Source organism: Asterias rubens, chromosome 8 (genome assembly GCF_902459465.1).
Source record: "Asterias rubens chromosome 8, eAstRub1.3, whole genome shotgun sequence".
Lineage (NCBI taxonomy): Eukaryota > Metazoa > Echinodermata > Asteroidea > Forcipulatida > Asteriidae > Asterias > Asterias rubens.
The window spans coordinates 7,832,805-7,860,525 of record NC_047069.1 but is presented as its reverse complement, the minus strand read 5'-3'; the positions used below and the strand labels follow the sequence as shown (position 1 = coordinate 7,860,525).

The window sequence follows — 27,721 nt, the reverse complement described above, 5'->3', positions numbered from 1 at the left end:
GAGAGAGAGAGAGAGAGAGAGAGAGAGAGTTTTACGTCAGCATGACGTTGTGGGTGAATCTGGTGGTTGTGGCGGCTGTGTGTTTGCTCGGAGGACCAGTGTTAGTCTACACAGACGGTATGTATACCATGTACATGTAGTCACTATTCAGTACTAGGAAAATTGGTTGCACGTTAAAAAGTTTGTGATAACCTTCAAAATTACATCGCACATGATTTTGTTTTGATCGTGTGGACGAAAGTGCTTTTTTTGAAGGTGATGATCAAACACGCACGAGTCATACACAGTCTGTTGTGGAATGACAATATACACTAATTACAATCAACAATGTTGTCACAATGTAAACAGAAGTATTGTATCATACTGACGTTAGTTTGAGGATTTCTTCGATTTATATCTCTGGTCATGCATTCATGTTCAGTGTCGAGTCTTTGTGGACCATGTAAAAACAGCACTCTACAACGAAGTTTGGTCCACGTCACATGGTCTAGCCTCTATAAACACTGGGATGCTGGGGTCAGGAGGTTGTCCTACTAAAAATACATAACCGTTTGATTTATTCATAAAAAGCATGTTTTTAAGATGGTTTTAAACCATGTGCATTTCCCCTGTTACATAGCACATGATTGGTACTGGTTTAAAAATAAATTACCTAAAACCATGTATACTCCTTAGGAGTATGCAGCACCGATAGTCAAACGGACCCACGTGATTTGTCTTGATTATAATTAGAAAAAGGCAGGGAGATTTGTAATAGTTATTCAAGACACTCACTCCCTCATTGCACACAAGTATTGTATCGTTGCGGTACCCGCTGCTAAAAAACATAGGATTCAAACTTGATCTAGCTACCGGGCAATCTCGGTGGTCTAGTTAGTAAGACACTGCTCTAGAATTGCAAGGGTCGTGGGTTTAAATCCCACCCGAGTAAAATGACTGTGAATTTGTTTTCACAGGACTCGGGTAAGTATTGAGTCTACATGTGATAACACACACATCGGTTTGAGGGTAAAACCAAAATGGCTATTCTTTATCCCTGATGCAAACTTAAAGACATTGACACTTTTAGTAATTGTCAAAGACTAGTTCTCACAGTTGGTGTATCTCAACATATGCATAAAATAACAAACCTGTGAAAATTTGAGCTCAATCGGTCGTCGAAGTTGCGAGATAATAATGAAAGAAAAAAAACCCTTGTTGCACCATGGCACGAAGTTGTGTGATTTCAGATGCTTGATTTCGACACCTCAAATTCTAAATCTGAGGTCTCGAAATCAAATTCGAGGAAAATTACTTCTTTCTCAAAAACTACGTCACTTCAGAGGGAGCTGTTTCTCACAATGTTTTATATTATAACACCCCTTACCAATATTCTGCCTTTTCATTGGTTTAGAGCGCGTCACATGATATGTCTTAGTTTTTACTAGACGACGGCCGTGTGATCGGTGCATCGGTTTGCCGTGTGATGGTGCATCGGTTTGCCGTGCGCTAGTCCGAAGACTATCACACGGCGTGCAGTACCCAGACGTCCGTTGCGTATACGAGGATGATAAATTAATAGTCTGTAACCATTTCGGATTACATTACAGCATGCATTTTGAGAAACATTTCACTTCGAAGTAATGTGGTTATGTAAACAGATATCAGTTGCTATGCCCAACATTTGAATCTGAGATCGGTAACGCTTAGCAGAAAACGTATTCCTACTTAGTGGGGAGGGGGGGGGGGTATTTAGGGATTATTCTTCCTGTGTGCACAATTATTCGCTCCGGATTCTCGGTGATATCTCAAAAGAGACATGTGATTTGTTTCTGATTTTAGTTTTATTGTGCATCTCTATTTATATAAGAGTAAAACATTCAAAGGGTTAAACAAAAAATTACCTTTAATATGCAGGGTCCTTAAAGCGGGCCAGTGCCTCCCTTAAACAGTTCCACGTTTGGTGAAGATTTTTGAAATTGTGTTGCAATAACGGGGAAAATATAGTAACATTTATTTATATTATTGCGCTTAATGTAATATCCCAAAGCCAATTGTATACATATTATAGCAATAAAATAATTTCAAAAACTTGACATTATTTAAATTTAATGGGAGACTTTGAGGCGCTAGGTGGCAGCAGACTTACCAGGTAAATTTCCATAGACCTTATCGCAAATACCAATGCGCAAGCGCAGACTGTTGAATGAGGTGCATTGTGGGATATATATGGATCAAATTTGGATACCATCTAGACCACAATGCACCTAATTCCAAGCTTTACGCGCGCGCCCCGGTATTTGCGAAAAGGTCTATTGTTTACGTAGTTCTGATCTTGCGCACATTACCGAGAACAATGTATTTTACCTGGTAAGTCTGCTGCCACCAAGCGTCCTGAAAGTCCCCCATTGAAAGTGAACAGTCAGCAGAATAAAACAAATTTAAAAAACCCAATCAAAACTTTTAAGTTAAAACGACTGTTGCAAAAAGTATAAGAAAATATACCCAAAACCCTGCAAACCAAAACGAAAGAATAAGTGTTTTCTGAGATCAGATGTGGAAGTGTCGTGGCCGAGCGGTTAAGAGCACCGAATTCAAACTCTGGTGTTTCTGATCAGCAGGGTGTGGGTTCGAGTCCCCAGCCGTCACACTTGTGTCCTTAAGCAAGACACTTAACCATTGCTTCGTCCTTCGGATGGGACGTAAAGCCGTTGGTCCCATGTGTTGAGTAACGAATGTAAAAGAACACAGTGTACTTGTCGAAAAGAGAAGGGGTTCGCCCCGGTGTTCCTGGCTGTGGCTGCTATATGCGCCGTAGCACCTTGTAAACCCTTATAAGGTGCTAAGTAATTGGGTCTCAAAATTCATCACTGCAATTACCTATCTTTCTGAAAGTTTCGTCAGCGTTTTCACGAAGTAGCACTCTACGTGCTTAAGGATTTTTTTACACATTTTTTTTTTTTTTCATTTCTGTTGATAATGCACGAAGACCTACAATTCCATAATGTTTCGAAGCTCAGACAGCTTTACTTTTTTAATTAAGCTAATTAGTGTTTTCAATTTTGGCACAAACGTGGCATTTTTTGTTTTCACGAAGTAGCACCCGAACCTCTGTTTACCGTTGTATGCATGGCACGCACTCGAGTCAAAGTGTGGTAAAAACGTTTTCACGAAGTAGCACGCAAGTTGTGTGAGCGCGGGCGCGCTGACCTAGTTTCAAAAATCAATACAAAATGCTGTGTTGTAGCATAGGCGAGTGCTACTTCGTGAAAACGCAAAAAGACATATTTTGCACTTTTTTGGTTTCACGAAGTAGCACGCATCTTCTCTTGTGTCTAGTTTCATAATTAATTATGCAAATGAGTCAAAATAAGATTAATTGATAAGTTCAAGTCATCAAGTATCTACATTGAAAAAATTAAATGAAAATACTTTGAAGTTTTGAAGGGAGGCGGGTTTCTAAAAAGTGTTCAACTTCAGAGGCCGTTTTCTTTGATTGTTGTTTTTTGCTGGTATAGCAGTGAGTGCTACTGCGTGAAACCTTAACCGCTGACGGTTTGTATTTACTCAGCGCCTTGAGTACCTTGTTTGGTAGATACGTGCGCTATATAAGACTTCGATATTATATATATTATTAAATGTGGTGAAACAAACTTGATCAGTTTTCCAGAATCATCTTCAAGTGGCTAACCATGCTCCCTGTATTCAATTATTATAAAGATGACGACTCGCACGAAGTTCGGCAGAACTCCCAGCCCCCTGCTGATGTTGTAAACCCCTGCCCTATCCCGCCTGAGCTTGAGAACGGTGCCTCCACCCTCGACGGGACTCGGGGCAATATCTTCTATCGCTGTAACCCTGGGTACGCATTGTATGGACCCAATGGAAACACACTACGATGCGTGGACGGACAGTGGGTTGGATCTGTTCCAGTGTGCTCAGGTAAGAAAAACATTGCTTTTAGGTAGGATTGAGTTATCCAGTATTATATGCTGTTTTGGAAAAATACACGTTTGAAGCGACTTTTGTTCACATTGTAACCACCAGAACATGCATTTAACCCAATCACAATCCCAATCACCCTATCAAACTAATGCGTCAGCTTTGGTGATCAATCTGAAAAACGTCTTTAATTTTCTTGTCGTTTACTTTTTTGTAACAACAGCTAAAGGTTGTCCAGAAAAAACGGTGGTGGAGTCTTCCATCATGCCTCGTCGAAACAGAGGTACCGTCTTCGAGGTCAACTGCTGGGCCGGATTTGAGCTCGAGGGACCCGCGTTCATTTACTGCGACGGAGCCCGCTGGAGGAATGAACCCCGGTGCGTCCTACAGAAATCGGCACATAACTCTGCTCCTAGTTGCTCGGAGCCTGCAAGAATCCCTAATGCAAGAATGACGATAACGCAAGGTGGACGAGGTGTTTCATATTCATGTGACTCTGGTTTCTTCCAAAAACTTGGGGACAAGACTTTACAATGCAACTCTGATGGCCAATGGACAGGCATAGCAGCTGTGTGCGCTCGTAAGTTTTGTTTGTATCTGTTAATATAAATTCTTATCAAATGAGACAAATTTAAAAGTCCTTTATTGATCAACATCATTTTACCACTAATCTTTTAGAAATCCAATTCCAATTCGTAACATTTATGTTGCTGTTTGTTCTTTGTTTGAAACCAGGTGCTGGCTGCGGAGTGCCCAGTGTAAACGCCGTCACTAATGGTGTGATTGCCGTTAAACAGTGGATGGTGTTGAAGATGACGTGTAATCCTGGGTACGACTTGGTAGGTTCTCCAGCTCTGTTTTGCGATGGCCAGAGATGGAACGGGAGTCTGCCGACTTGCCAGCCACAGCGGCAACCAAACGGCGATGGCTATCCCTCCAGGGTTGAAGATGGTACTCGCTGCGGAGGCATTCCATCCGTTCCAAACGCTAGACCAGACTACGGAGAAGAGCGTGATGATCGTGGGCATTTATTCTACACTGTGAAATACATCTGTAACTCTGGGTACACCATACAACCCGCCAACTACGCCGTGTACTGCTCAGCAGGAAACGTCGTCGGGATCCTTCCTCATTGTTACGGTAACTGTACAGATTACGAAACGTTGTTTATGGAATAAAACTAGGTCCTATAAAGGCAGTGGACACTATTGGTAATTACTCAAAATAATGATTAGCATAAAACCTTACTTGATAACGAGTAATGGGGAGAGGTTGATAGTATAAAACATTGTGAGAAACGGCTCTCTCTGAAGTGGAGTAGTTTTCGAGAAAGAAGTAATTTTTCACGAATTTGATTTCGAGACCTCAAGTTTAGAATTTGAGGTCCTGAAATCAAGCATCAGAAAGCACACAACTTCATGTGACAAGGGTGTTTTTTCTTTCATAGTTATCTCGCAACTCCGACGACCGATCGAGCTCAAATTTTCACAGGTTTGTTATTTTATGCATATTATGTTGAGATACAGCAAGTGAGAAGACTGGTCTTTGACAATTCTCAATAGTATGGTCGTGGCCGTGGCCACTCATTGACACATTTCTGTTAAAAAACAAACTTATAACAGTTGAGAGCAAACTTGAAAGTTTGTCCTCGGCTCACTGATTCTTTGGTGTTGAATTTGGTTCAATGTTCAGCGCTTAACTTTAGTTATTGCTGTCATTATTGTAAGTGACCTTTTGACAACAAGATTTACTTTAAAAAACCAATACATGTGTACTTCCATAGGTCAATTTGATGATATTTAACACATACTGCTACTAAGAGGATCAGAAGTATTGCTACTAAACATTAATTTCATACAAACTAATCATTTAATATTTCAGCTCAGTGTGGATATGGAAAAGGAGGTTGCCAACACTTGTGTACAAACACCGACCAGGGTGCTGTTTGCTCGTGCAGAGATGGCTACAAGTTGGCAGATAATGGGAAAAGATGCACAGGTATTATATAGTCAAGTTGGCGAACTGAAAGTGTCGATGAAGCTTGAATTTTTGATCAATAATCTGCACTTGTCAGATATAATCTCCATAAATCAAATGTTTCCATTGTTTGCACTCATGAGATGTTATTTATTATTATCATAAATCAAGTGTTTCCATTATTTGTCTTGAACCCGGTGGCCCAAAGAGAGTTTGAGTTTTATTATTGATCTTTTGTATAACAATGTGTCAACGACAGATATTGATGAATGTGCCAGCAATAGAGGGCGTGGTGCATGTGCGCATCGGTGCGTCAATCACGATGGGGGATTTCGATGCTACTGTGACCATGGACATACATTAGCGACTGATGGAACTTCTTGCACAGGTAAGTTAGCAAATCATTGCTGAACAAACCTTTATAGTTACCATCTTGGTCATCTTTTTCAAACACAACGACCACCTGTATTTCAGTGTTTCTAGTGTACGCCCGTCCTCATGCAGTTTTGTCTAATAGTAATACTATTAGGTCGATAAAAATTCAAAGATGTCCGAGACTTCCTTTACGCACGTTTTCCCTTTCTACAATTGAGTATACGCTTTCTGTCTAAATTTGAAATGCCAGCTCACTTATCTCATTCAAAACACTCCTTAAAACTCATTTATTCCAGCAGCTCAGCAATAATAGCCAACTGTGCCTCACAATTTATATCACTGTCTCTCGCGTATTTGAACACAGTTATTTTGAACAAATTATTTTGAACCACTTTGGTCCCCCTTACTTTGACGTTGAATAAATCAAAATCGTGCACTTTAACGGGTCCCGGCCCAGTGTTTGAATTCGCGCGGGACCTTCACAGTCTACACTACTGTGTTACCCAGATCTTTATCATCCACGTGTTTGCACCATTTAATACCATTACACTATGTTGTTTATGTAGTACAGAGCTGTTGATAGTACAAAACATTGTGAGAAACGGCTTCCTCTGAAGTAACATAGTTTTTTTTAAAAGAGATAATTTCTCACTCAAGTAATAACAGACTTCAGCTGAAGTATTTTTGTATGCATCTGAAAGCACACAAAATTGTTCAACAAGGGTGTTTTTTCTTTTTTTATTTCTTGCAACTTCGATGACCAATTGAGCCGAAATTTCCACAGGCTTGTTATTTAATGCATATGTTGAGATAGTGAGAATACTGGTCTTTGACAATTACTTTGACAATAACCAAACATGTTCCTAGTGCCTTTAAATTAATGATAGAGGCTTTGATAGTTTGTTCTCTTTATTAAGAGTCTGCAAGAGACGCATGTTTAACTTGTAGTAAGGGTCTTCGTGAATTTCAGTTTCTGTCAATTAGCTTATAACAAAGCTGATACTGAAATTCATCCTGAAATTTAATCTGAATTACCATGTGTACGCAGACGACACTCAACTATACATCACGTTTAAATCTTCTCAAGAAAACGCCAATGCATCTATTGCAAGACTTGAGAAATGCATCCAAGAGATTCGACGTTGGACACAACAAAACTTCCTCAAGTTAAATGATGATAAGACAGAGTTCCTTCTATTTGGGTCACGTCAACAGTTAACTAAGGTTTCAGTGCCATACATCTCCATCGGTGATGCTCGGATAGCTCCCTCGCTGAAAGCTCGGAACTTAGGGGTTATTTTTGATTCATCAATGACACTTCAGCCACACATCAACAACATTGTTCGTTTATCATCATATCACATCAGGAATATAGGTAAGATTCGCAAGTACTTGGACAAAAGTGCCACTGAAAAGGTCATTCACGCATTTGTTACTTCTCGTCTTGACAACGGCAATGCTCTTCTCTACAGTCTTCCTAACAACCAGATTTCCAGACTTCAACGGCTCCAAAATACTGCTGCCCGCATTGTGACACTGTCTAGAAAATCGTGTTCTATCACCCCCATTCTGAAACAACTACACTGGCTCCCTATCTCTCAACGAATCATCTTCAAGCTGATGCTCATTGTCCACAAAGCTCTTAATGGCAAGGCTCCCCACTATATTTCTGAACTGCTTCAAGTTTACACTCCATCAAGGAATCTTCGATCAAGTTCTATGCTTCTCCTCATTGAACCCAAGTCTCGACACTCATGGGGTGACAGGTCTTTTTCTTCAGCCGCGCCACGCATCTGGAACTCTCTACCACTTAATCTTCGATCTTGTCTTTGTACTGCAAAATTCAAGTCTCTTCTCAAAACTTATCTTATGTCACAGGTTTTCAATGACTAATTTTGTTGTGTCTGTTTTTCTTTGTGTTGTGTTTTTGTTTTTGTTTTGTTTTTGGTTTTACTGCGCCTTGAACACCCAGCAGGGTGGATATGTGCGCATTACTATTATTATTATTATTATTATTATTAATTCAACTTATATCTCACCACATGTTACGTCTTCGTCTCTTACAAAAAAAAAAGTCTCTCTTACAAAGAGAACAAACCCCAAAAGCCTCTATCATTAATAAACGAATTCAAGAACAAGAGCGGCTGACATATAACTAATTTTCTTTTGGTCATTCTTTCCATAAAGAAATTCCGAAATCTTGTAGCTGTGGGACACACGGCCATTGCGTCGAAGCACGCGGTAAAACTCCAGCGTTCTGCCGGTGTAATGACGGTTACCGACAAAGCCCCGATCGTCTCAGTTGTGACAGAGGTACATTTGTTGTAACATTTCATGTTAGTAATTTGTTGTCCCCTCAATAGGAACTGTTATGAATTTATAAATACGATGGTCTAGTATGTAATACACTGCTTTAGAATTGCAAAGGTCGTGGGTTCTAATCCCGACCGAGTAATAGCCCTGTGATTTTTTTCCACAGAACTCGGGAGAGTAACTTAATTGGCAACAAACATCGATGTATAATGGGTAACACCAAAACAATCAGATGATTGTGTGTTTTAGGAAATACTAAAGGATGTTTTGAGTAATTGCTGGGGAAAATGTAAACCGTGTTTAACTTGTGTAATGTTGTCTCGTACCTAGTTCCCCAGACTCAATGTAGCTGTGGCACTGGATCTGAATCATGTTGGGAAGGAAATGGAGAGAGAATCTGTACCTGCAGGACAGGCTATCGGCAAAGTGGTCGTATATGTGTTGGTAAGTTTAGAAGGGGAGTTCTAATACAACTCTAAGGTACTGGACACTATAGTAATCACTCAAAATAATTGTTTGCATAAAAACTTATAATGAGCAACAGAGAGCTGCTGATAGTGTAAAACATTGTGAGAAACGCCTCCCTCTGAAGTAACATAGTTTTTTATGTAATTTGTGCAACAAGGGTGTTTTTTCTTTCATTATTCTCTTGCAATTTTGATGACCAATTGAGCCCAAATATTCACAGATTTGTTTATTTTAAACATGTTGGGATACACCAAGTTAGATTAATGGTCTTTGACAATTATTACCAAAGGTGTCCAGTGCCTTAAAGAAATACCTGCCTACGTTATGGTTTGCTTGTTTGTTTTATCTCGCTTTGTTTCATTACCATGCATGTTTTCTTGTTTATGATCAATATGATTGTAGATATTGACGAGTGTCAAGAAAACGGCGGTCTAGGGGACTGCCAGAAGGGTTGTATGAACACCGCAGGTTCCTACAGGTGCTACTGCCCGGGAGAATGGCAGTATCCGTCCGAAGACTTAAGGACTTGTCGAGGTAATTTTAAGAATAGTAAGAATACTTTATTCGGGCAGACCACAATACATACAGATAAAACATTGGAAAGATACATATAAAAAGACATTTAGTACACAAAAATAAAAATATGATAATGAGAAAACCGAGTTGATCTCAAGTAGTTTATTATAGACCTTCATGGAACTGCTACTGGGTCATGTTCCCTGTATTATGCACGTGGCAGTCATTACCAATAATTCACACTTCAACAAGGGGACCAGACTGAAACTTGGTCCAAGCCTCGGTTTTGTGTCATTGGTATGGTGTATGAAAACTCGAGCAGGCTGCTTTGCAATACAAACACCTCAAGCACTGTCCTTAATAAAAATTGATTTGATGAAACTCAGTCACCATCCAACAGTTTACAAGTTCAGGCAGACTAAAATATGAATGTTGATTCACAGTATTGGTGTGTATTGATTTTATATGGTGTATGTAGGGGCTGTGGTTGGGTTTGGATAGGCAGGTGTTTGCTATTCTCGTATATTTTTTTATCATGGAAGTGTCATGTTTTGTTAAAAGTGCCATGTAATTTTTGATCATAACAGAACGTCCATGTTCCTGTGGTGTTAGATCAACTGGCTGTTCTCAGCCCAACGGGAGGAAGATCTGTACATGCGCTGAAGGATATAGACGCAGTCAAACAGGAGACAGTTGTGTCGGTGTGTACTTACAAGAATTGTTTTTTTAAATAACAAAAATGTATCATTTGAATTGTTAGTATCCTTAGAAAGCTGAATGACTCGTTGTGTGGAACAGAGGCAATACAAGAAATGTTTCCATCAATTCTTAATTCAAATACAGGGAATTTTAACAATATTATGAATGAATAAATCCCTAACATTTTCCCATCAAATGGGAAGTTTCTCGCCTGATTTGAGTAATCTTGACTTTGTATTGTGATATTACTTAAAGACTCTATAAATGGTTTGATTTGCTTCAAATATTCATCCTAAACAACCAGTTGCAACTGATATTGTTCGATACCTTGAGTTAGGTTGTTATTTTTTGTTCGTATGGTGATTTTGTTTTGTATTTGTCAGGCATTTCAAAACGAGCCTTTTTGGCTTCTGTAAATATCACCATATTGGTTTGTTCCGTATTTATTACAATGTATATGTTTTCATTTAATGTTCAATAATTATTTTCTTGATCTGTTCTTGACTGTCTTTGACTTCAATAGTTGTACAAAACTTGTTTATTGTTCTACTTTTTTGACCAACATGGAAATAAATATTAATTTATTTGAACTGAATTGAATTGAATTGTTTTCTATTGACAGACCATAATGAATGTCAGGCGTCAACACCTTGTGCCGGATCATGCGTTAACACTGTAGGCTCCTATCGATGTAGCTGTCCACAGTCGGGGTACCGACTCGCACAGGATGGATACAGTTGTGAAGGTTGGTATCTAACACAACAGTGAATTCATTTCACCTGACCCCCATACTTAATTGATGCCTGTGATTTTTTTTTGTACAGAACTCGGGTAAATACTGAGTTTACAGAGTAACAGGCATCGGTGGGTAAAAAAACCAAAAAGACTATGATCCCCATACTGTTGTAATAATGACAAATGCAACATGATTGACATGAATGGAGGTCTATGCGATTGGGTTTTCGAGTGTTGAGTTGTAGAGCATGCCCAGTTTTCGTTCCCTTGAAGGGGCGGTGTCATCATGATTAGAGCAGGGCCTGTGGCTATATACATAGAGTTACCATTTCTCCCACAGTTCCAACATGTGGGACCGTGTACAGCCACAGGCCTTGGTCATGACGACTCAGTCTTTTATTGTGTTAGAATGCCCGACAACCAGCCTGATTATTAAAACAACATTATGTTTGCTTGTTATGATATACACTTGTGTTTTATATGGATTCACATGTTTAACTTTTTAGTATTTTTTGTGGTGGATTGTTTTGTTGTGTTACGCCATTAAGCCATTTGTATTGTGTGCCATTGTCACTTAAACGTAAATACTTCAAATGGGTAGTCATCATTGGTTGAAAGAAAAGAAACACATGAACCAATTTTGGCGACTATTTTTGCCATGAAGGTGTAAATGGTGATGTACAATTTAGTTTTGCCCTTTAAAGTTGCAACGAGATGCAACGAGTGAAGCTAATCTTTTAAAATGATCGTCTCCATTTAGATGTCAACGAATGCCAGAATGACAGGTTAAATCAATGCAAAGGCGTGTGCCTGAATACACAAGGTAGCTACCGCTGTGAGTGCCCAGCAGGACACCTCCTAATGCCTGATGGGATTTCATGTGATGGTAAGTGCACCCTCCTGAGACCATCCTTGTCCAATCAATGGTCCTTGCAACCAAAGAACTGTCTTCTTCTTATTGAAGACGTCACAGTATACTGATCGAAACGTCAACATGTTTAAATCAAGTCAAGGTTTTTGTTGTTTGCCCCTTTAGATGAAAAGATATGCCGGATAAGGCAGATGTATAGAAATTACAAATTATGCTCAATATTTGTTTTCTCTTTACTAAATGTTAAAGCAAAAAATCCAAACAAATTAACAATGTTTTTCGAAGTTTAAAGACTTTCTGTAATCTGCTTTTCTTTATTTCGCGTACATTTATAACCTGCAATGCTGGGATATTAAACAAGTCAACAAAATTTTAGCATTGGAACTTTGGAGTTGAACTTGAAGACTTTTTTTAAAAAGAAATCTGTAACTAATTTTTTGGTTCACAGCATGCCGGACCAATTCCTACTATAGCAGCACGTTGAACGAGTGTGTTGAATGCCCGCAATATTCCCGCACAATCGGCAACGCCAAGGCGACCATTGACGACTGTCACTGCAAACCTGGATACAATGAGCACCCTGGCGAGGATATACTGTGCAAAGGTGAGACAAAAAAGGGAAAAAAATAGATATGCTTTCAAATCCATCCAGGCCTTATAAAATATATCAGGACTTCCTTGGTGACAACTTTTTTGAAAGGGACTACTTAAAGCCATTGGACCCTTTCGGTAAACAGTGTTGTCCAAGGCCCACACTTTGTGTACCACAACTTCTATATCAAATAACAAACCTGTGAAAATTTAGGCTCAATCGGTCATCGGAGTCGGGAGAAAACAACGGAAAATCCCACCCTTGTTTCCGCGCTTTTCGCCGTGTCATGACATGTGTTTAAAATAAATCCGTAATTCTCGTTAACGAGAATTTATATTGTTTTGCTGTTTTCTCAAAAAGTAAAGCATTTCATGGAATAATATTTCAAGAGAAGTCTTTCACCATTGCCTTCTGTAAACCCTGTAAGTTACTTGTAAATCTGTGAACTTTTATTTTTTTTTCTGAACCGAAAGGGTCCAATGGCTTTAAAGGAACATAACAAATTGTTTTTGCTGGCAGGGATAAGCACTATGTAATCCACATAACTGACAAACCTGTAGAAGATCGAGGTCGATCAGCCATCTGGGGCAAAAATTAATAAAAACGCTCACTGAGCGATCAATTTTTAATTCTTTGTCATCAAATATGACATTATGACAGAAATATTTCAAGTGAGGTTTTCTGCTATCCTCATCGTTAGACCGTTTTAGTTTTATGTGAATCTGTGAATTTTTGTCTAACCAACTTTTAGTGTTCCTTTAATAATCTCACTGCAACGTCAGGTTTTTGTGGGTAATGTTCCCTTTCACTGTTGTCTGACCCAGAATCCAAATCTGGGTGTTTAAAATTCCAAGATTTTAAATCCAACCAAAAGGCTTTCGAATAGTTTGTTCGGTTTACATTTGTACCAGAACTGTAGCTGTTTTGTTTGAGGCCATGATACCATGTACATGTACCATTGTTGCTGTCTTTTTAGATATTGATGAATGTAATGGCAACAATGGAGGCTGCGAACATGACTGCATTAACACGCCAGGAGACTTCTATTGCGCATGCCCAAAAGGATTCAAACTGATCGACAATGGGAAGGATTGTGTTGGTAAGCCAAACCTACTTTTTTTTTCCCTTCAAGAAATATGCACGCAATTTTGTATACGTATAATCCAACAGTACATACAAATCTTGATTTGAAGGCTATATATAAACAGTGTCAAGACGCAAGTTCTTTTAGTAATTTGAACAATGGACCCGAGATATGGCGGGATTTTGTGCACGTCAAGGCAAACCGAGTGAAAATCCAACTCTGTTAAAGGAACACGTTGCCTTGGATCGGTCGAGTTGGTCTTTGAAAAGCGTTTGAAACCGTTTGTTATAAAATGCAAATGGTAAGAAAGATATTTTAAAAGTACAATACAATGATCCACACAAATTTGCCTCGAAATTGCGTGGTTTTCCTTTTACCTCTTCGACTAACACGGTCGACCATTTATGGGAGTCCAATTTTTTACTCTCATAAATGGCCGACCGTGTTAGTTCGCAAAGTAAAAGGAAAACCACGCAATTTCGAGGCAAATTTGTGTGGATCATTGTATTCTTCTTTTAAAATATCTTTCTTACCATTTGCATTTTATAACAAACGGTTTCAAACGCTTTGCAAAGACCGACTAGACCGATCCAAGGCAACGTGTTCCTTTAATGTAAAAGAGTGAAACACCAGTCGTTTTGGCGCCATACCCCTCTTGCAAAGAGCCATATGGCTGCCAACTCTTTTTAGAGTAAAAGACGGGTACTTTCAACTCGATTAAGAGTACTGTTTGTTCCAATTTCACTCAACAGAGTGGCATAGATTTACTCTTACTCTCAAAAGAGCGAAACTGACACCACTTGGACAAGAGGGTGACATTTTCAATATTTTACACTATATAGATAAGGTTTCCAAACTAATGCCTTAAATTCATCAACTTGCGGTTTTGGCATCAATAAATTTGGGGACGATGATAACAAGGTGAGCTTTTTTATAAAACAACAAGTTAAACATAGCTTTGGGAGTAACATAAGCAGGCCATTTTGGGTTTTGTTGAATTGAAGTTGTTCTAGCGTGGTACAGTCTTGACTTTGTTGGGAAGAGAGTTTCATAGTTTAGGTGAAGCATATATTCGAAGGAACGTTGACCGTATATAAACGCAACCTAGAGGCAGTGGACACTATTGGTAATTACTCAAAATAATTATTACCATAAAACCTTACTTGGTAATGAGTAATGGGAGAGGTTAATAGTATAAAACATTTTGAGAAATGGCTCCCTCTGAAGTGACGTAGTTTTCGAGAAAAAAGTAATTTTCCACGAATGTGATTTCGAGACCTCAAGTTTAGAATTTGAGGTCTCGAAAATCAAGCATCTGAATGCACACATTTTTGTGTGACAAGGGTGTTTTTTCTTTCATTATTATCTCGATGACCAATTGAGCTCAAATTTTCCCAGGATTGTTATTTTATGCATATGTTGAGATACACCAAGTGAGAAGACTGCTCTTTGACAATTACCAATAGTGTCCACTGTCTTTAAAGAGCATTTAAAAGTCCTTCCTCCGTGTTAATTAAAATGACAGGCTTTGACAGGCTTTGAATGACATAACAATGGGCATTGGTGAAATATTTGTTTTGCAGACAGTTCATTTACAATTTTGTTAAACTATAATTCCTAGATCATGATGAGTGCGCTCAAAGGAAAGGCGGCTGTCAACACAACTGTGTCAACTCTGAAGGAAGTTTCCAATGTACATGCAATGAAGGATACATGGTGGACCCAAACGATTCCTATCTGTGCGCAGGTCAGTATGAATATTCATTTTAAATAAGTATGAATATTCATTTTGAAAAAGAAGTACATGTTTAGGCATATCTTTGCAATAAAACCACAAGTGAAACTGACTGAGGATTCTGAGTCACGTGGGCCTGACCCTTTTATGGGTCAAAATGACCCAGAAATGGTCATTCAGTGGTCAGGGGTCGATCTACAAATAACTTTGGATTTGGAGATAATGATTTAAAAACTTAAGGCTAGTCCCAAGTTAGAACGTGTTAACAACATATTAAGTCTGTATACTTGTTATGTTCTTTTGTTTTGTTACCTTTTTATACTGGTAAATTTTCATAGTATTGAATTATTTCCCCAAATGAGTATGAAATAAAAGATCATTATTGTATTGAATATTGAATAAAGATGTGGATGAGTGCAGCCAGTCCACCCATGGCTGCGAACAAGAATGCGTGAACTACCCCGGTAGTTACCACTGTGCCTGTAATAGCAGCTCAATACTCGCAGAGGACGGCAAAAAGTGTAATCGTAAGTCAAAACTTCGTAAATCAAATAATAAATTTAAAATGAGTTAAAGAGTAATAACTCAAAATAATTGTTAGCATAAAATTGTACTCAATGGAGAGCTGTTGATAGTAAAAAGAAAATGTGAGAAATGGCTCCCTCTGAAGTAGCATTTTTTTTTAGAAAGGGGTAATTTCTCATTCAATTAATAATAAAAAGACTTCAGCTGAAGCCTTTTATATTATGCAAATGAAGCACACAAAGTAATGAAGCATCTCTTGCACCTTGAGTTCAAATTTTCACAGGCTTGCTATTTTGTGCATATATGTTGGGATACACCAAGTGAGAGCACTGGTCTTTGACAATTACCAAAGGTGTCCAGGGTCTTGTAAAATGCGAATCAGTCATCTGTTTTTGGATTTGTCCGCTCACTGTAGCAGACAATTCTACAGGGTGCAAAGAGTTTGCTTCTCAAGCCATAAAGGATCTCGACCCAATGATATAAAGCCTTAAAGCACAAAAAAAGTAATGCTTAACATAGACAGGTAACCAGCCACAATTACATGAAGTTTACATTGATGTGACTGGTGCCCCACTAAATGTTTGTTTAGCAAAGACATCCAAGCTTTGCTGCTAAATAGCTTTATGAAATTGGGCACTGAGCAAGGTAAACCTCTCTTATGCAGCATACAACAACTGTGATTTCCATTTCATATCAATAAATTATCTTCTTTTTTTTTTTCCAGCCATCACATGTAACCCGTTGCTCTTGCCTGACAAAATGAAAGTGTATCCAATCAAATTGTGCCAAGGAAATCATGCGACAAAGAAAATTATAGGTAATATTATTCACTGTAAAACTAACTCTAAAAATAAAACAAATCGAATTGTTGATATTGTGTAGAACTAATTAGACTCTTGCAGAATGTCTTGTTCGTTCGAGAGCTTTACAGTGGGAGTGCAGTATGGGAAGTTCTTCCCGAGTAAAACTTGGACAATCACCATCCTTTAGTGTAGGATGTAGCCCTCCCCATGTAAATATTCATTTACAACTTGTTTGCAGTTCTTGTCCATGTTGTTCCTGCATATACCCCGATGTCATGTCTCCATCTTCTTCTCTGTCTACCTCTTTTCTTTTCTTCCTGTCCTTGGTTGTCAATAAGGTATTCTTGTTGTCCATCTAAATGCCATTTGAAGACTTTTAACGTACCTACAAGCGACACTCTAAGACGCAGTACCCACCACTGACTTATTTTATGTAAATCCATGATGATGCACACAAGCCAGGAGTGGAATATGGCAATTTTAAGAACTCAATGTAAAGTATGTAATCAAGCACAGTCGGTAATTATTTACAATTGTCAATTCAAGAATTTTGAGCATGCCTGCAAGCAACGCTTTAAGAGGGTGTATTCACTGTCCTCATATCGAGTAAAACCATGATAAAGCACAAGTTCGGAGTGGAATTTGCCAATTTTTAGAACTCAATGTATGTAATCAAGCTCAGTCACTAATACTTTCTGTTTTCCATTTTGCAGTTGGTACAACATGTACCGTGGATTGCAAGAGAGGATATGAGTTGAGAGGGCCTGCAAATCGTACATGTCTTAACACTCGACAGTGGTCAGCACAGCCAGCATCTTGCATACGTAGGTTTCTTATTTTCATCCACTTTTAATTATTTCGGCCCATCCTTTTCTACAACATAATGAGCAACAACAACAACTGTCAGTAAAAAAAAAATCAACAACAAACTATAATAACAGCAAAAATAGCAAAAACAACGACAACCAAGATAAAAAAAGGACAACAAAAACAATAATTATTGTAAAGCGCCAAGAAAAAATCATTTAGCGGCAAAAATTTTAACAAAAACACAACAACAATAACAACAACATACTTGTTATTATAAGTATAAGACGATCATAGTATACTGTTTGAAGCGTTGAGACATGCACCTCAGGTCTTTTTCAAAGCCAAAACCTTTCCCAAAAGCGACTTGCATGTGGCTGTAATTGCAAGTTTACTGGTTACATCCTTGGCCCAATTTCGTAGAGCTGCTAAGCACACAAATTTGCTAAGCATGAAATTTCTTCCTTGATAAAAAACATGACAACCAACCAAATTTCCACGTGATTTTCAGGATAAGCAAGCAACAGCTAAATACCAGTAACAAGAAATATGCAACAAATGGAAATTTTGTTGGTAATCCTATTTTTATCATGGAAGAAATTTCATGCTGAGCAAATTTGGGCCCTGTTGTTCTTAACCAAAATGATAACTTTGTATTTACAATAAAGCAAAACCAACAAGTTCCACTATCAGACGACGACTATCAAAAACGAAGTCTCTCATGTTTAGTGTTTTACTCTTGGAAACCGTTTTGATGCCAGTTTAACTAATGGGCCAGTTTTAGATTCGGTTTAACTCCCACTCCCTGTACCTGGTTACCTCAACGAGCTGATGAAACAGTTCCCACAAAACTAAAATGAAGGGAAAGTGAAATCAAGGGGGAAGGATTGAGAACAGATAAGCTTTCTCTTCCTACAAGATAAATAAACTTTCTCACGACATCCTTGTAGTATTGCTGATCATAGGTGAAAATGCAGTTTATTTCCTTGTTCCTGTTTTGTTTTTGAACTTTTTTAAGCTCGTTAGAAAAAAAGCATATTGACAGCTGATCCACTATTTCAAATGATGTCAAAGGGAATACTCTATTAATGTTTACTCTCTTGTCCGAGTGGTGTTAGTTTCACACTTTTGAGAGTGATAGTCAATCTGTGTCACTCTTTTTGAGTGTGATATTGGAATGAACATAACCCTAAATCAAGTTGAAAGTACCCAGTATTTTACTCTAAAAAGAGTTGTCTGCCATATGGCTCTTTGCAAGAGTGGTATGGCAATGAGTGGCTTTCACTCTTTTACAAGAATCAGAGAAAATTGGAAAATAAAATAAAGTCATTTACTTAAAAGAAAAAAGGAAAGTGATTGGGTTAAGGTTGTATTGTAAAGTTGGAGGTGATCATTTTCCAGAAGATTTTCCCAACTTAAGATGCGCTGTTTAAAACTTAATTATTTCGATACACGCTTTTACAATATCCTGATACACATCTTCAAAGCTATACGGTTTGTGGGGTCCATCAACTTCAATGTTGTTGATCATTAGTTTTCTAAAATATTCCACCTTTGGGGCACGTTAACAAAAACATTACACAGCTTGAGTCCAAATAAAGTTGACCGCCATTTATGATTTAAAAACAAAACAACAACAAAACCCAAGTGAAGCACATTACTACTAAAATTACTCTTTCCTGCTTATCTGAAAAAAAAATGAAACAAACTGATCATTTCTAAGATAAGTTATGCCTGTTTTACTGAAAGCACTCATGTTTGTTCATGGAATGTTAATGCATGACTGAATCTGAACATCTGAGTACCTTTCTTAAAGTAGACATAACTCCTCTAAGGAATGATCAATTTCTATCATTCTTTTTTTTCTTCTAACAAGCAGGAGAGAGTGCTCGTTAAATTATTATATGCTTTACTGAACTTTTGAGTGTCATTTGTTTGTTTTGACAAACATCACAAATCCCGCTCAACTTCTTTTTGACTCACCCTGTAGTGTGGTAAATTTGTTACTGAATCCTATACACTGCTCAGCATAAGAGCATGCAATTCCACACCTGAGACCAACTCACATTTTAACATTCCTGGTTCATTTCAGCCATACGATGCCCCGCCCTCCAGAACCCAAAGAACGGCCTGGTCCACCCTTCCTCGTGTCTCCAAAATGACAGTAGTGCGTTCCAGGGGTCGTGTGTCTTCTCATGCGACGAGGGGTACGCCTTGGTGGGGACGAGCCTGACCAGCTGTGAGAAAACAGGGACGTGGTCACTGGAGACACCCACCTGCAAGCAGGGTAAGGTCCACTGTCAAATGGCATTCACGCCAATCCATATGTTTTATTTTTTTTCTAGACTCTGTTGCGCTGTGTTACCATCTTTTAAAGTTATATAATACGTATGTTGTGAATATTTCTTCCGATTGGTTCTGTTTTGTTTTACCTCTGTGTTATATTCTCTCATAAAAAACGAGAGTCCAATACAACAAGGGTGTTTTTAACTTTCACTATTCTCTTACAACTTCCATGACCAATTCAGCCCAAATGTTTACAGGTTGGCTATTTGATACATACATTTTTGGGATACACCGAGTGAGAACACTGGTTTTTGACAATAACCAAAAACATAATATTAAAGAAGTCACTTACATGGAGAGAGTCCTCAAGTCTTTTTCAACTGTTTTTTAAACCGCTTATCAGACAATACTCGCATTCGGTTTTTTTTCTGTGTCATATGCCAATTCGTGCAAACTCATTTTTTTCAAAGACATTGACAAAAGAATGAAGTTATTTTTATCTGATGACCTCATCAACTTCTGTATCCTTCCAAAGTTGTATATCTCTGCCAACAGGACATTACCCCTGTCTGTTGCAAACAATAAAACAAACAAAGTAAGAGAACAATGCCTTCCAGCAAAGCAACAACAAACATTTTGTATGTGAGGATGTTCCTTATGGCATCTGGTCTATGTGAGGATGTTCCTTATGGCGTCTGGCCTAGATAACAACTTGCCATTGTAATCGGTGCAAATGATTTTTTGACTGAGATCCAAGAACGACCAGAATGATTTTCGTTTTACTTGGGAATTCTGGTGTAGGTCATTAAACCTTCACTGTGTCATGCAGGTCAATCTTTTACTCCCAGAAGTGGCAAACTAAGCCAGTATACAGATATTTTTACTGAGATCCAAAACGACCGGGTTTCAGTTATTTGGTTGTACTAGCTCTTTTTGGGGGGCATTTACCTTCACTGTGCCATGCAAATGGAGGACGACAAGTGGCCATCTGCTTTTCTGGTATCAGAATAACAGAAAAGCTGATTTTATGTTGTTGTTTTTTATATGAATTTTTCTACTTTTCGCCTTTTCTGCTACCTAAAATCAGATCAAACATTTTGTGAAAATGCATTTTCTACTTTTCTATTTTTCTGTTACCAGAAAAGCTGGTTGTACTTGATCTCCTTATAAGCTGAAGTGGCCGTTTGCTTTTCTGCTATACTCTGGCAGCCGAAAAGTGGCCATCTCCTGTACCCATCCCCACTGTTTTTTTCTCTTTCCTTTACCACTCTGCAGTTTCTGAAATAACTTGCCCACAAGACGTCACCAAGATTTTAGAACCAGGCCAGGCACAAGCAGTCATAGATCTAGTGGAGCCAGTTCACTCCCTGAACAGGATTGAATCTAGCGTACCTACACAAGGACACGCCTTCGATGTAGGGACAACCGAAGTGGTCTACACAGCATTTAGTAATACATCAGACTCGTCAGCAACGTGCTCGTTCAATGTCGTCGTTAAAGGTGTGCATTTTGTTACAAAATATTGTTACAACTAAAGGAGCATTACAGAACTTAGCTTTCAAAAACACTAACAGTTCAAAAACTATGGGCGCATCATCTTCAGTGACGGCTATTTTAAAGCAACTTTCCCCGCCCCTACTCACACCCTAAGAAACAAGAAAGAATTTGTTTTAGATCTGCTAGCAAAGTTCTAAATTTCACTCAACTTTTAATATTGAGACAATCCACAAATGACGTTCGATTGGCATAAAAATAGTACAGAGTTTGGCTGAGAATTGGGTTTATATAATTCAGACATTGATATTTTTATTATTTCAAAAACTTAGACGAAGAACGGCCAGTGTTCCAATTGTGTCCCAATTCATTCACCGTCAAGACCGCCGAGCAGTACCCGACGGTAATCTGGGATGAACCGGTGGTCACCGACAACGTTGGCGTGGTCAGAAACACCACTCGGATTGTAAGTACCCTGCTCTTTTGTTTAATGTTTTTGAACAAATTGATTAGATGGGGAGTTGAACCAATGACTTCCGGTTAAACATGTCGGCGCTCTACCAACTGATATTTTAGCCAAATGTTGGTAATAATAATCATAATAAGAGTGGCTTCTTACATAGCGCTCAGGTCCGTCACGCAGTGACGCTCATGGCGCTTCAACATGATTACCCCTGGTCACTGGTCCTTAAATAATTCCTTGAACCATCTCAGCTCCCTGGGGAGTAAACAGCTTGTGCCGCCAAATATGTAGCGCAATCAAAGCTAATCAATGACAAGAACCAACTCGGCCCCCACGCCAGGTACCCATTTACCCCTGGGTGGAGAGAAGCAATTATAGTGAAGTGTCTTGCTCAGGGACACAAGTGTCACGACCGGGATTCGAACCCACACTCTGCTGAACAGAAGCATCAGAGCTTGAATTCACTGCTCATATCCGCTCGGCCATGACACCCCTGGTAAAACAAACCGTGCAGCCCTAAAAAATTTAACAAACCAAGTGCAGTTTCCCTTGTGGTTTATTGTTCAAAATGTCTTTGAAATGACACCTTTTAATAGGTTTTTAGATGATATTTAAGTATTCAACCTAAACTTATGTGGCAAGAAGCAGATTTCACAATGCATCATAGACATTTTTTTACTGTGGCATAATCTGCAGTCAAACTTTGGCAGATAACAGGGCCCTTTCAAAGGTGTGTGAAACGTAACTCTCTTGCAACTGTATATCTACTGTGATTTCCTTGTGACATTTTATAATTGTTGTTCATGATACAATATTCAGTCTCCAGATCGGCGCTTCACTTGGGGAACGTACACTGTACTGATAGACGCCAGTGATGGATCAGGCAACACTGTTACGTGTCAATTCTCCATATCAATCCAAAGTAAGTCCGCAATGTTTTGCATGAAATAAACAACTACATACAACAACCATAGACCTTTATGAAGTTTAATATTTTTTGCAAGCGTAAACTCCTTTTGCATTCTCTAAAATCTCATGAAGGTTTTGAAACCAACAAAAACACTGTTGACTCATAGTGGGTTTTCATCTAAGTTTATCAATAGTTAGTTTGATTGCTGCGATAGACACAAGCAACAGAAAACTAACTGGGTCCTTGTGTACCTTACAGTGTATCAAACGAAAATGATTTTTTCTATAAGATTGTACCGTGTCCCAGGGAATTCTGTCTGCCGGAGAATCTGTCCCCCATGGGAAATTAACATGGCCTTGAGGAGGAGGATTCGCAAGAGGGGAACCGAATCACCGGGGCCGTAGACTTTTAAACAAGACAGACTTGAGATCCCTTTTTTCTAGATGAATTGATCGCATTCCTAGATGAATTGATCGCGTCATATACATAATTATTCTTTTGTTTCCTCTGAGCGCTTAGAGACTTTCTTTCGGAGGCGTTAGGCGCTATAGAAATGCGGATGTTATTATTATTATTATTATTGTTTTTGTATTTGCAGCCAAGGAGTGCGGCACACCTGTTGCCCCGGCCAATGGAGCAATCAGCTGCTCTGATTGGATGTTCGGCAAGATCTGTGAGCCCTCTTGTGACGAATCGCATTACTTCTTCGAGGGGCTTCCTTCAAGCGTGTTCCTGTGTGGGTTCGATGGGGTCTGGTCCCCATCTTCTATAGCACCAGACTGTAGTCGTTAGTATACACACATCCCTTTTCAAAACCTCTGGGACCAATTTCATAGAGCCGCTTAAGCACTAAAAGTAGCCAAGTACAAAAAAAAATGATGATAACCAGAATAAGGTTACCAGCCAAAACTACTATGTCACAATTTCAATTTGTGACTGGTATCCTGCTAATTTTTGCTAAGCAGAAACATGTTGAGCACAATGCTCTCCTAAAGCAGCTCTTTGAATTTGGGCCCGGTCTCGTTTGCAGGCTTCCAGAACACCGCACTTGTACATATGGGAAATTGTGTTCGATTTCGATTTGAAAATAGCTATGTCTAAAAAGAAGAAAAATTCCTTCTCAAAGATCTATTTTAGTGTTGTTGATAAGACGAACTTCTTCAATCTAAAGACATGTATATAAAAATTGTTTGTATTTTGAAACAATTAATAAAAAAAGTTTTTTTTTCATCAACCAAAGGTTAATTCTCAGATTTAAAATATTTCGAGAGCTACTTGAGCTTAAGTGTCAGGATATTTACTTTGATTTCATTCGCAGCTTATGAAGAGCATAACTCAGAGTTGCCATGCCCAACCGGGACAGTACAGACATCGTTCCCAGCTATTGAAGGGGAAATATGCAGTAAGTGTCATAATTTAATAGTTTAGTCAAATGCTTTATAAAAATACCATTAATATAAAGTACAAAATCCCCAAAGCTAGCATTGATATAACTTTGTGATGTTTCACAGTGGAGTATTCCTCTAGTTTCTACCCTCATACCTTCTTTGAATCATTATAATTAGCTCTATTCACATTATTTGGCGCCCTGGTCTTTGGGCCAATAACACTCCTATTTCTTTCTCCCTGGGGAGTATACAGCCCTGTTCTGCCGTGGCACTCAAATTATTTTCAAAAACAATATCAACATCTACCATTGCAGATACCCCTTATACTAATATCCTTTTCTCCCTTGCACTTCCTATTATATGACAAACACTGAGATGTTCTCATGTTATATGCCCAAAATTCCCCCTCACTCTTTTCCAGCCCCATGAATGTTCCTCATACAAAATAATGCATAACAACTTTTCTCGTGCCTATAGTTTCTTGCCCACGCGGGATGTTCTACGGGGAAGTCAACTCGACCATTGCCTGCCTGCCGTGCCCTGTGGGCACCTACCAAGACGAGTTCGGCCAGGAATCGTGTAAACAATGTGAGCGTGGTCAAACCACGGAGGGCAAGTCGTCCAAGGCAAGCACTGACTGCCAAGCAAGTGAAGGTAAATTGCAACATTTAAATTCTCACTGTTTTCACTCCTTTGACCTATTTGTCAATATTGATAGATATAGATATTTGCTCAGCCTGTGTTTTAAAAGTTTAAAGGCAGTGGACACTATTGGTAATTACTCAAAATAATTATTAGCATAAAAGCTTTCTTGGTGACGAGTAATGGGGAGAGGTTGATGGTATAAAACACTGAGAAACGGCTCCCTCTGAAGTGCCATAGTTTTTGAGAAAGGAGTAATTTTCCACGAGTTTGATTTCGAGACCTCAGATTTAGAACTTGATTTCGAGACCTCAAATTCTAAACCTGAGGTCTTGAAATCAAATTCTTGAAAAATTACTTCTTTCTCGAAAGCTACGTGACTTCAGAGGGGGCCGTTTCTCACAATGTTTTGTACTATCAACCCCCTCCCATAACTTGTTACCAAGGAAGGTATTCTGCTAATAATTATTTTGGGTTATTACCAATAGTGTCCACTGCCTTTAAATCCCTAACAGCGAAAATTAGTTTGCACCTAAAGCTCTCTTAAAATAAAACAAAGATCATTAAGAATACATACAATAGCAGAAATAAACTGACATAAAAAAAACTATAGTTCCCATTGAAACACGAATTGACGAAGATTAAAACCCTTATAACAATACTTCAAAATTTACATCATGAGTTGTTAAAAGAACACTAAAATAACACTTATTAATTCATACAAAATACAATATTTACCTTATGGTTTTAACTTTGATTCTTGTTTGTTATTATTTATTTTGACAAAACATTGGTGTGATGTCAAAGGTTGCACCCCAGTGTTTGCAGTGTGCATAGCCCGGTCAAAGTTAACTCTTATTTGATTTGGTGTGGACTTTTACTAATGAAATATCACTGCCACATTGTTATTTCAGTTATGCCAACCACAGAGGAGGCACCGACCACAGAGGAGGCACCGACCACAGAGGAGGCACAGACCCCAGAGGAGGCACCGACCCCAGAGGAGGCACCGACCCCAGAGGAGGCACCGGCCACAATGGAACAAAAGTAGCTGAATATACTAACTAAGCATGCTGTGGTCGTAGGTATCAATCACAACGCAGCACAATTGCAACATTATCAATGTCCTCATTATATATTTGAAATGATGGATAACCAGTCAGATGTTTGGTAAATTTAAATTGTGTTACACCCACAAGTTTTGTACCCTCGGTATCGCTTGGAGTTTGCCGAAGGTGTTTCGGGCAGTGACTGCTGATTGTAACCCTACACTTTGTAAACCCCATCACAATGTGTTACCAATAATTGTATTGGTCTCATTAGTCCAAATTTTTAAGAACTTGTGTGGAAGTTAAATAATGATCAGCGCTTTTTGAGACGCCTTTTAGTAAAAGTGCTATAATACATTAGTTGTTTTGATTATCTTATGACACTATAAAATTAATGGTCGACAATTATAGTTTTTTTAGTGTTTCAACTGTTGGTTGTAGAATCCATCACATAGAGAACTTTAGAAAGAAATGTGAAGTTTTTAAAGCGTCATATTAATGACGGACTTTTTGGTTGGTCTTATTTCGTCCATTAAGCAGATTCAATAAAGTGACTTGAGCGACCCGAAAGAAGGATGTTTTCGATGAAAAACCCTTTTCAGTGAGGAAGTCAAATTTGAAACGAAACAAAAAGTATGTTCGCCAAACGAAAAAAAAAATATATTATGCAGTGTCTATTTCCGTGTTTTGAATGTTTATTTTAATTAATACCTTCTACACAACAGCACAATGAGTAGTTATACCAATATCATACTATAGTTTTACTAACTTTTATTTTTTATAGCAATTAAACGTGTACATAGCATGTACAATTAAAGTAATTATCCGAACTATACTGTAGTTTTTTGTAATTATAATCGTTTCACCAACGGTTTCGGGTTTTCAAGAACCTGCCAGAAAACCCCATCCTGGAAATCGCACTACCACTTTTGTTAAAGTTATATAACATACCCAGTGTTTGAATTATTTATAAGTATGAATTCAGTATTAATTGCTGGTTTTGTTGCTCTAAGGCAGTGTATACCTTTGTCAAAGACCAGCATCCTCATTGGGTGTATCCAAACATAATAATTAACATAACAAACCTGTGAAAATTGCGGCTCAGTTAGTCATCGAGAAGTTCAAAGAAGATAAAGAAGAAGAAAAAACCGTCCCTATTACATTGAATTGTGTACTTTCAGATCCCTGAGGAAAGCGTCATGACTAAATCTTTTCTCAGGCTCAAATTGTTATGTGTGCAAAAGAAATGACCTCGTCCTCTAAAACTACATTACCTCAGAGGGGGTCGTTTCTAGAAATGGTTTATTAGCACCAGGTAGTACTCTCTATAACAAAGTCAGTTTTTATCGTCATTAATTTTTGGAGTAATTACCAAAGGTTTGTCCTCCATTTAAGTTGGGACTATTTCACAGTGGAAATTTTTCTCATGGCGTTTTGATGTTAGTATCTTCTTGTTAAAGAAACATGTTGCCTTGGATCGGTCGAGTTGGTCTTTGAAAAGCATTCGTAACCGTTTTTTATAAAATCCATATGGGTAGAAAGATGTTGTAAAAGTAGAAAACAATAATCCACACAAACATGCCTCGAAATTGAACGGTTTTCCTTGTACCTCGTCGACTATTACGGTCGGCCATTTATGGGAGTCAAGTTTTTGACTCCCATAAATGGCCGACCGTGTTAGTTCGCACAGTAAAAGGAAAACCACGCAATTTCGAGGCAAACTTGTGTGGATCATTGTATTCTACTTTTAAAACATCTTTCCAACCATATGCATTTTAATTTTGTTTTGTTACAAACGCTTTTTATAGACCAACTCGTCCGAACCAAGGCAACGTGTTCCTTTAAACAAACAACTTTCACTAGTACTTTTGAAGTAAGTTGAATTGACCAATCTAACCACACAATTAAGCCCATACAAGGTAATAAATGTAATGCTAACAAATTATATGTATCATTGTATCATTTGTTAAATCAAACCAATTTTCACTATTACTTCAAAAAATAAGCCGTATACCAATCTAACCACACCTTTAAGCCATTACAGTGTAATGAACGTAATGTACAAAAC

General features: G+C 38.4%; 1 protein-coding gene across 1 annotated transcript; it reads left to right on the top strand.

Moving 5' to 3' along the window:
- The first annotated feature begins 6 nt into the window (after positions 1-6).
- On the top strand, positions 7-26,312 carry LOC117293553 (sushi, von Willebrand factor type A, EGF and pentraxin domain-containing protein 1-like). Its single transcript, XM_033775913.1, has 26 exons — positions 7-117; positions 3,700-3,921; positions 4,145-4,501; positions 4,657-5,061; positions 5,803-5,919; positions 6,158-6,286; positions 8,461-8,586; positions 8,917-9,030; positions 9,457-9,588; positions 10,158-10,271; positions 10,892-11,014; positions 11,765-11,890; positions 12,324-12,479; positions 13,444-13,566; positions 15,173-15,298; positions 15,691-15,813; positions 16,536-16,628; positions 17,328-17,438; positions 19,514-19,708; positions 20,983-21,207; positions 21,534-21,667; positions 22,484-22,586; positions 23,173-23,361; positions 23,893-23,976; positions 24,440-24,616; positions 25,519-26,312. The coding sequence occupies exons 1-26, from the start codon at positions 42-44 to the stop codon at positions 25,653-25,655; spliced, it is 4,017 nt and encodes a 1,338-aa protein (XP_033631804.1). The 5' UTR covers positions 7-41; the 3' UTR covers positions 25,656-26,312.
- The last annotated feature ends 1,409 nt before the right edge of the window (positions 26,313-27,721 follow it).

What these genes read in the sequence shown, in the direction of transcription:
- LOC117293553 (XM_033775913.1), top strand. Translation starts at nt 42, where the DNA reads ATGACGTTGTGGGTGAATCTGGTGGTTGTGGCGGCTGTGTGTTTGCTC. An exon ending in GGATGGATACAGTTGTGAAG is followed by an intron (nt 11,015 to 11,764) that starts GTTGGTATCTAA and finishes GTCTCCATTTAG; the next exon opens with ATGTCAACGAATGCCAGAAT. An exon ending in TCAGAAACACCACTCGGATT is followed by an intron (nt 21,668 to 22,483) that starts GTAAGTACCCTG and finishes TACAATATTCAG; the next exon opens with TCTCCAGATCGGCGCTTCAC.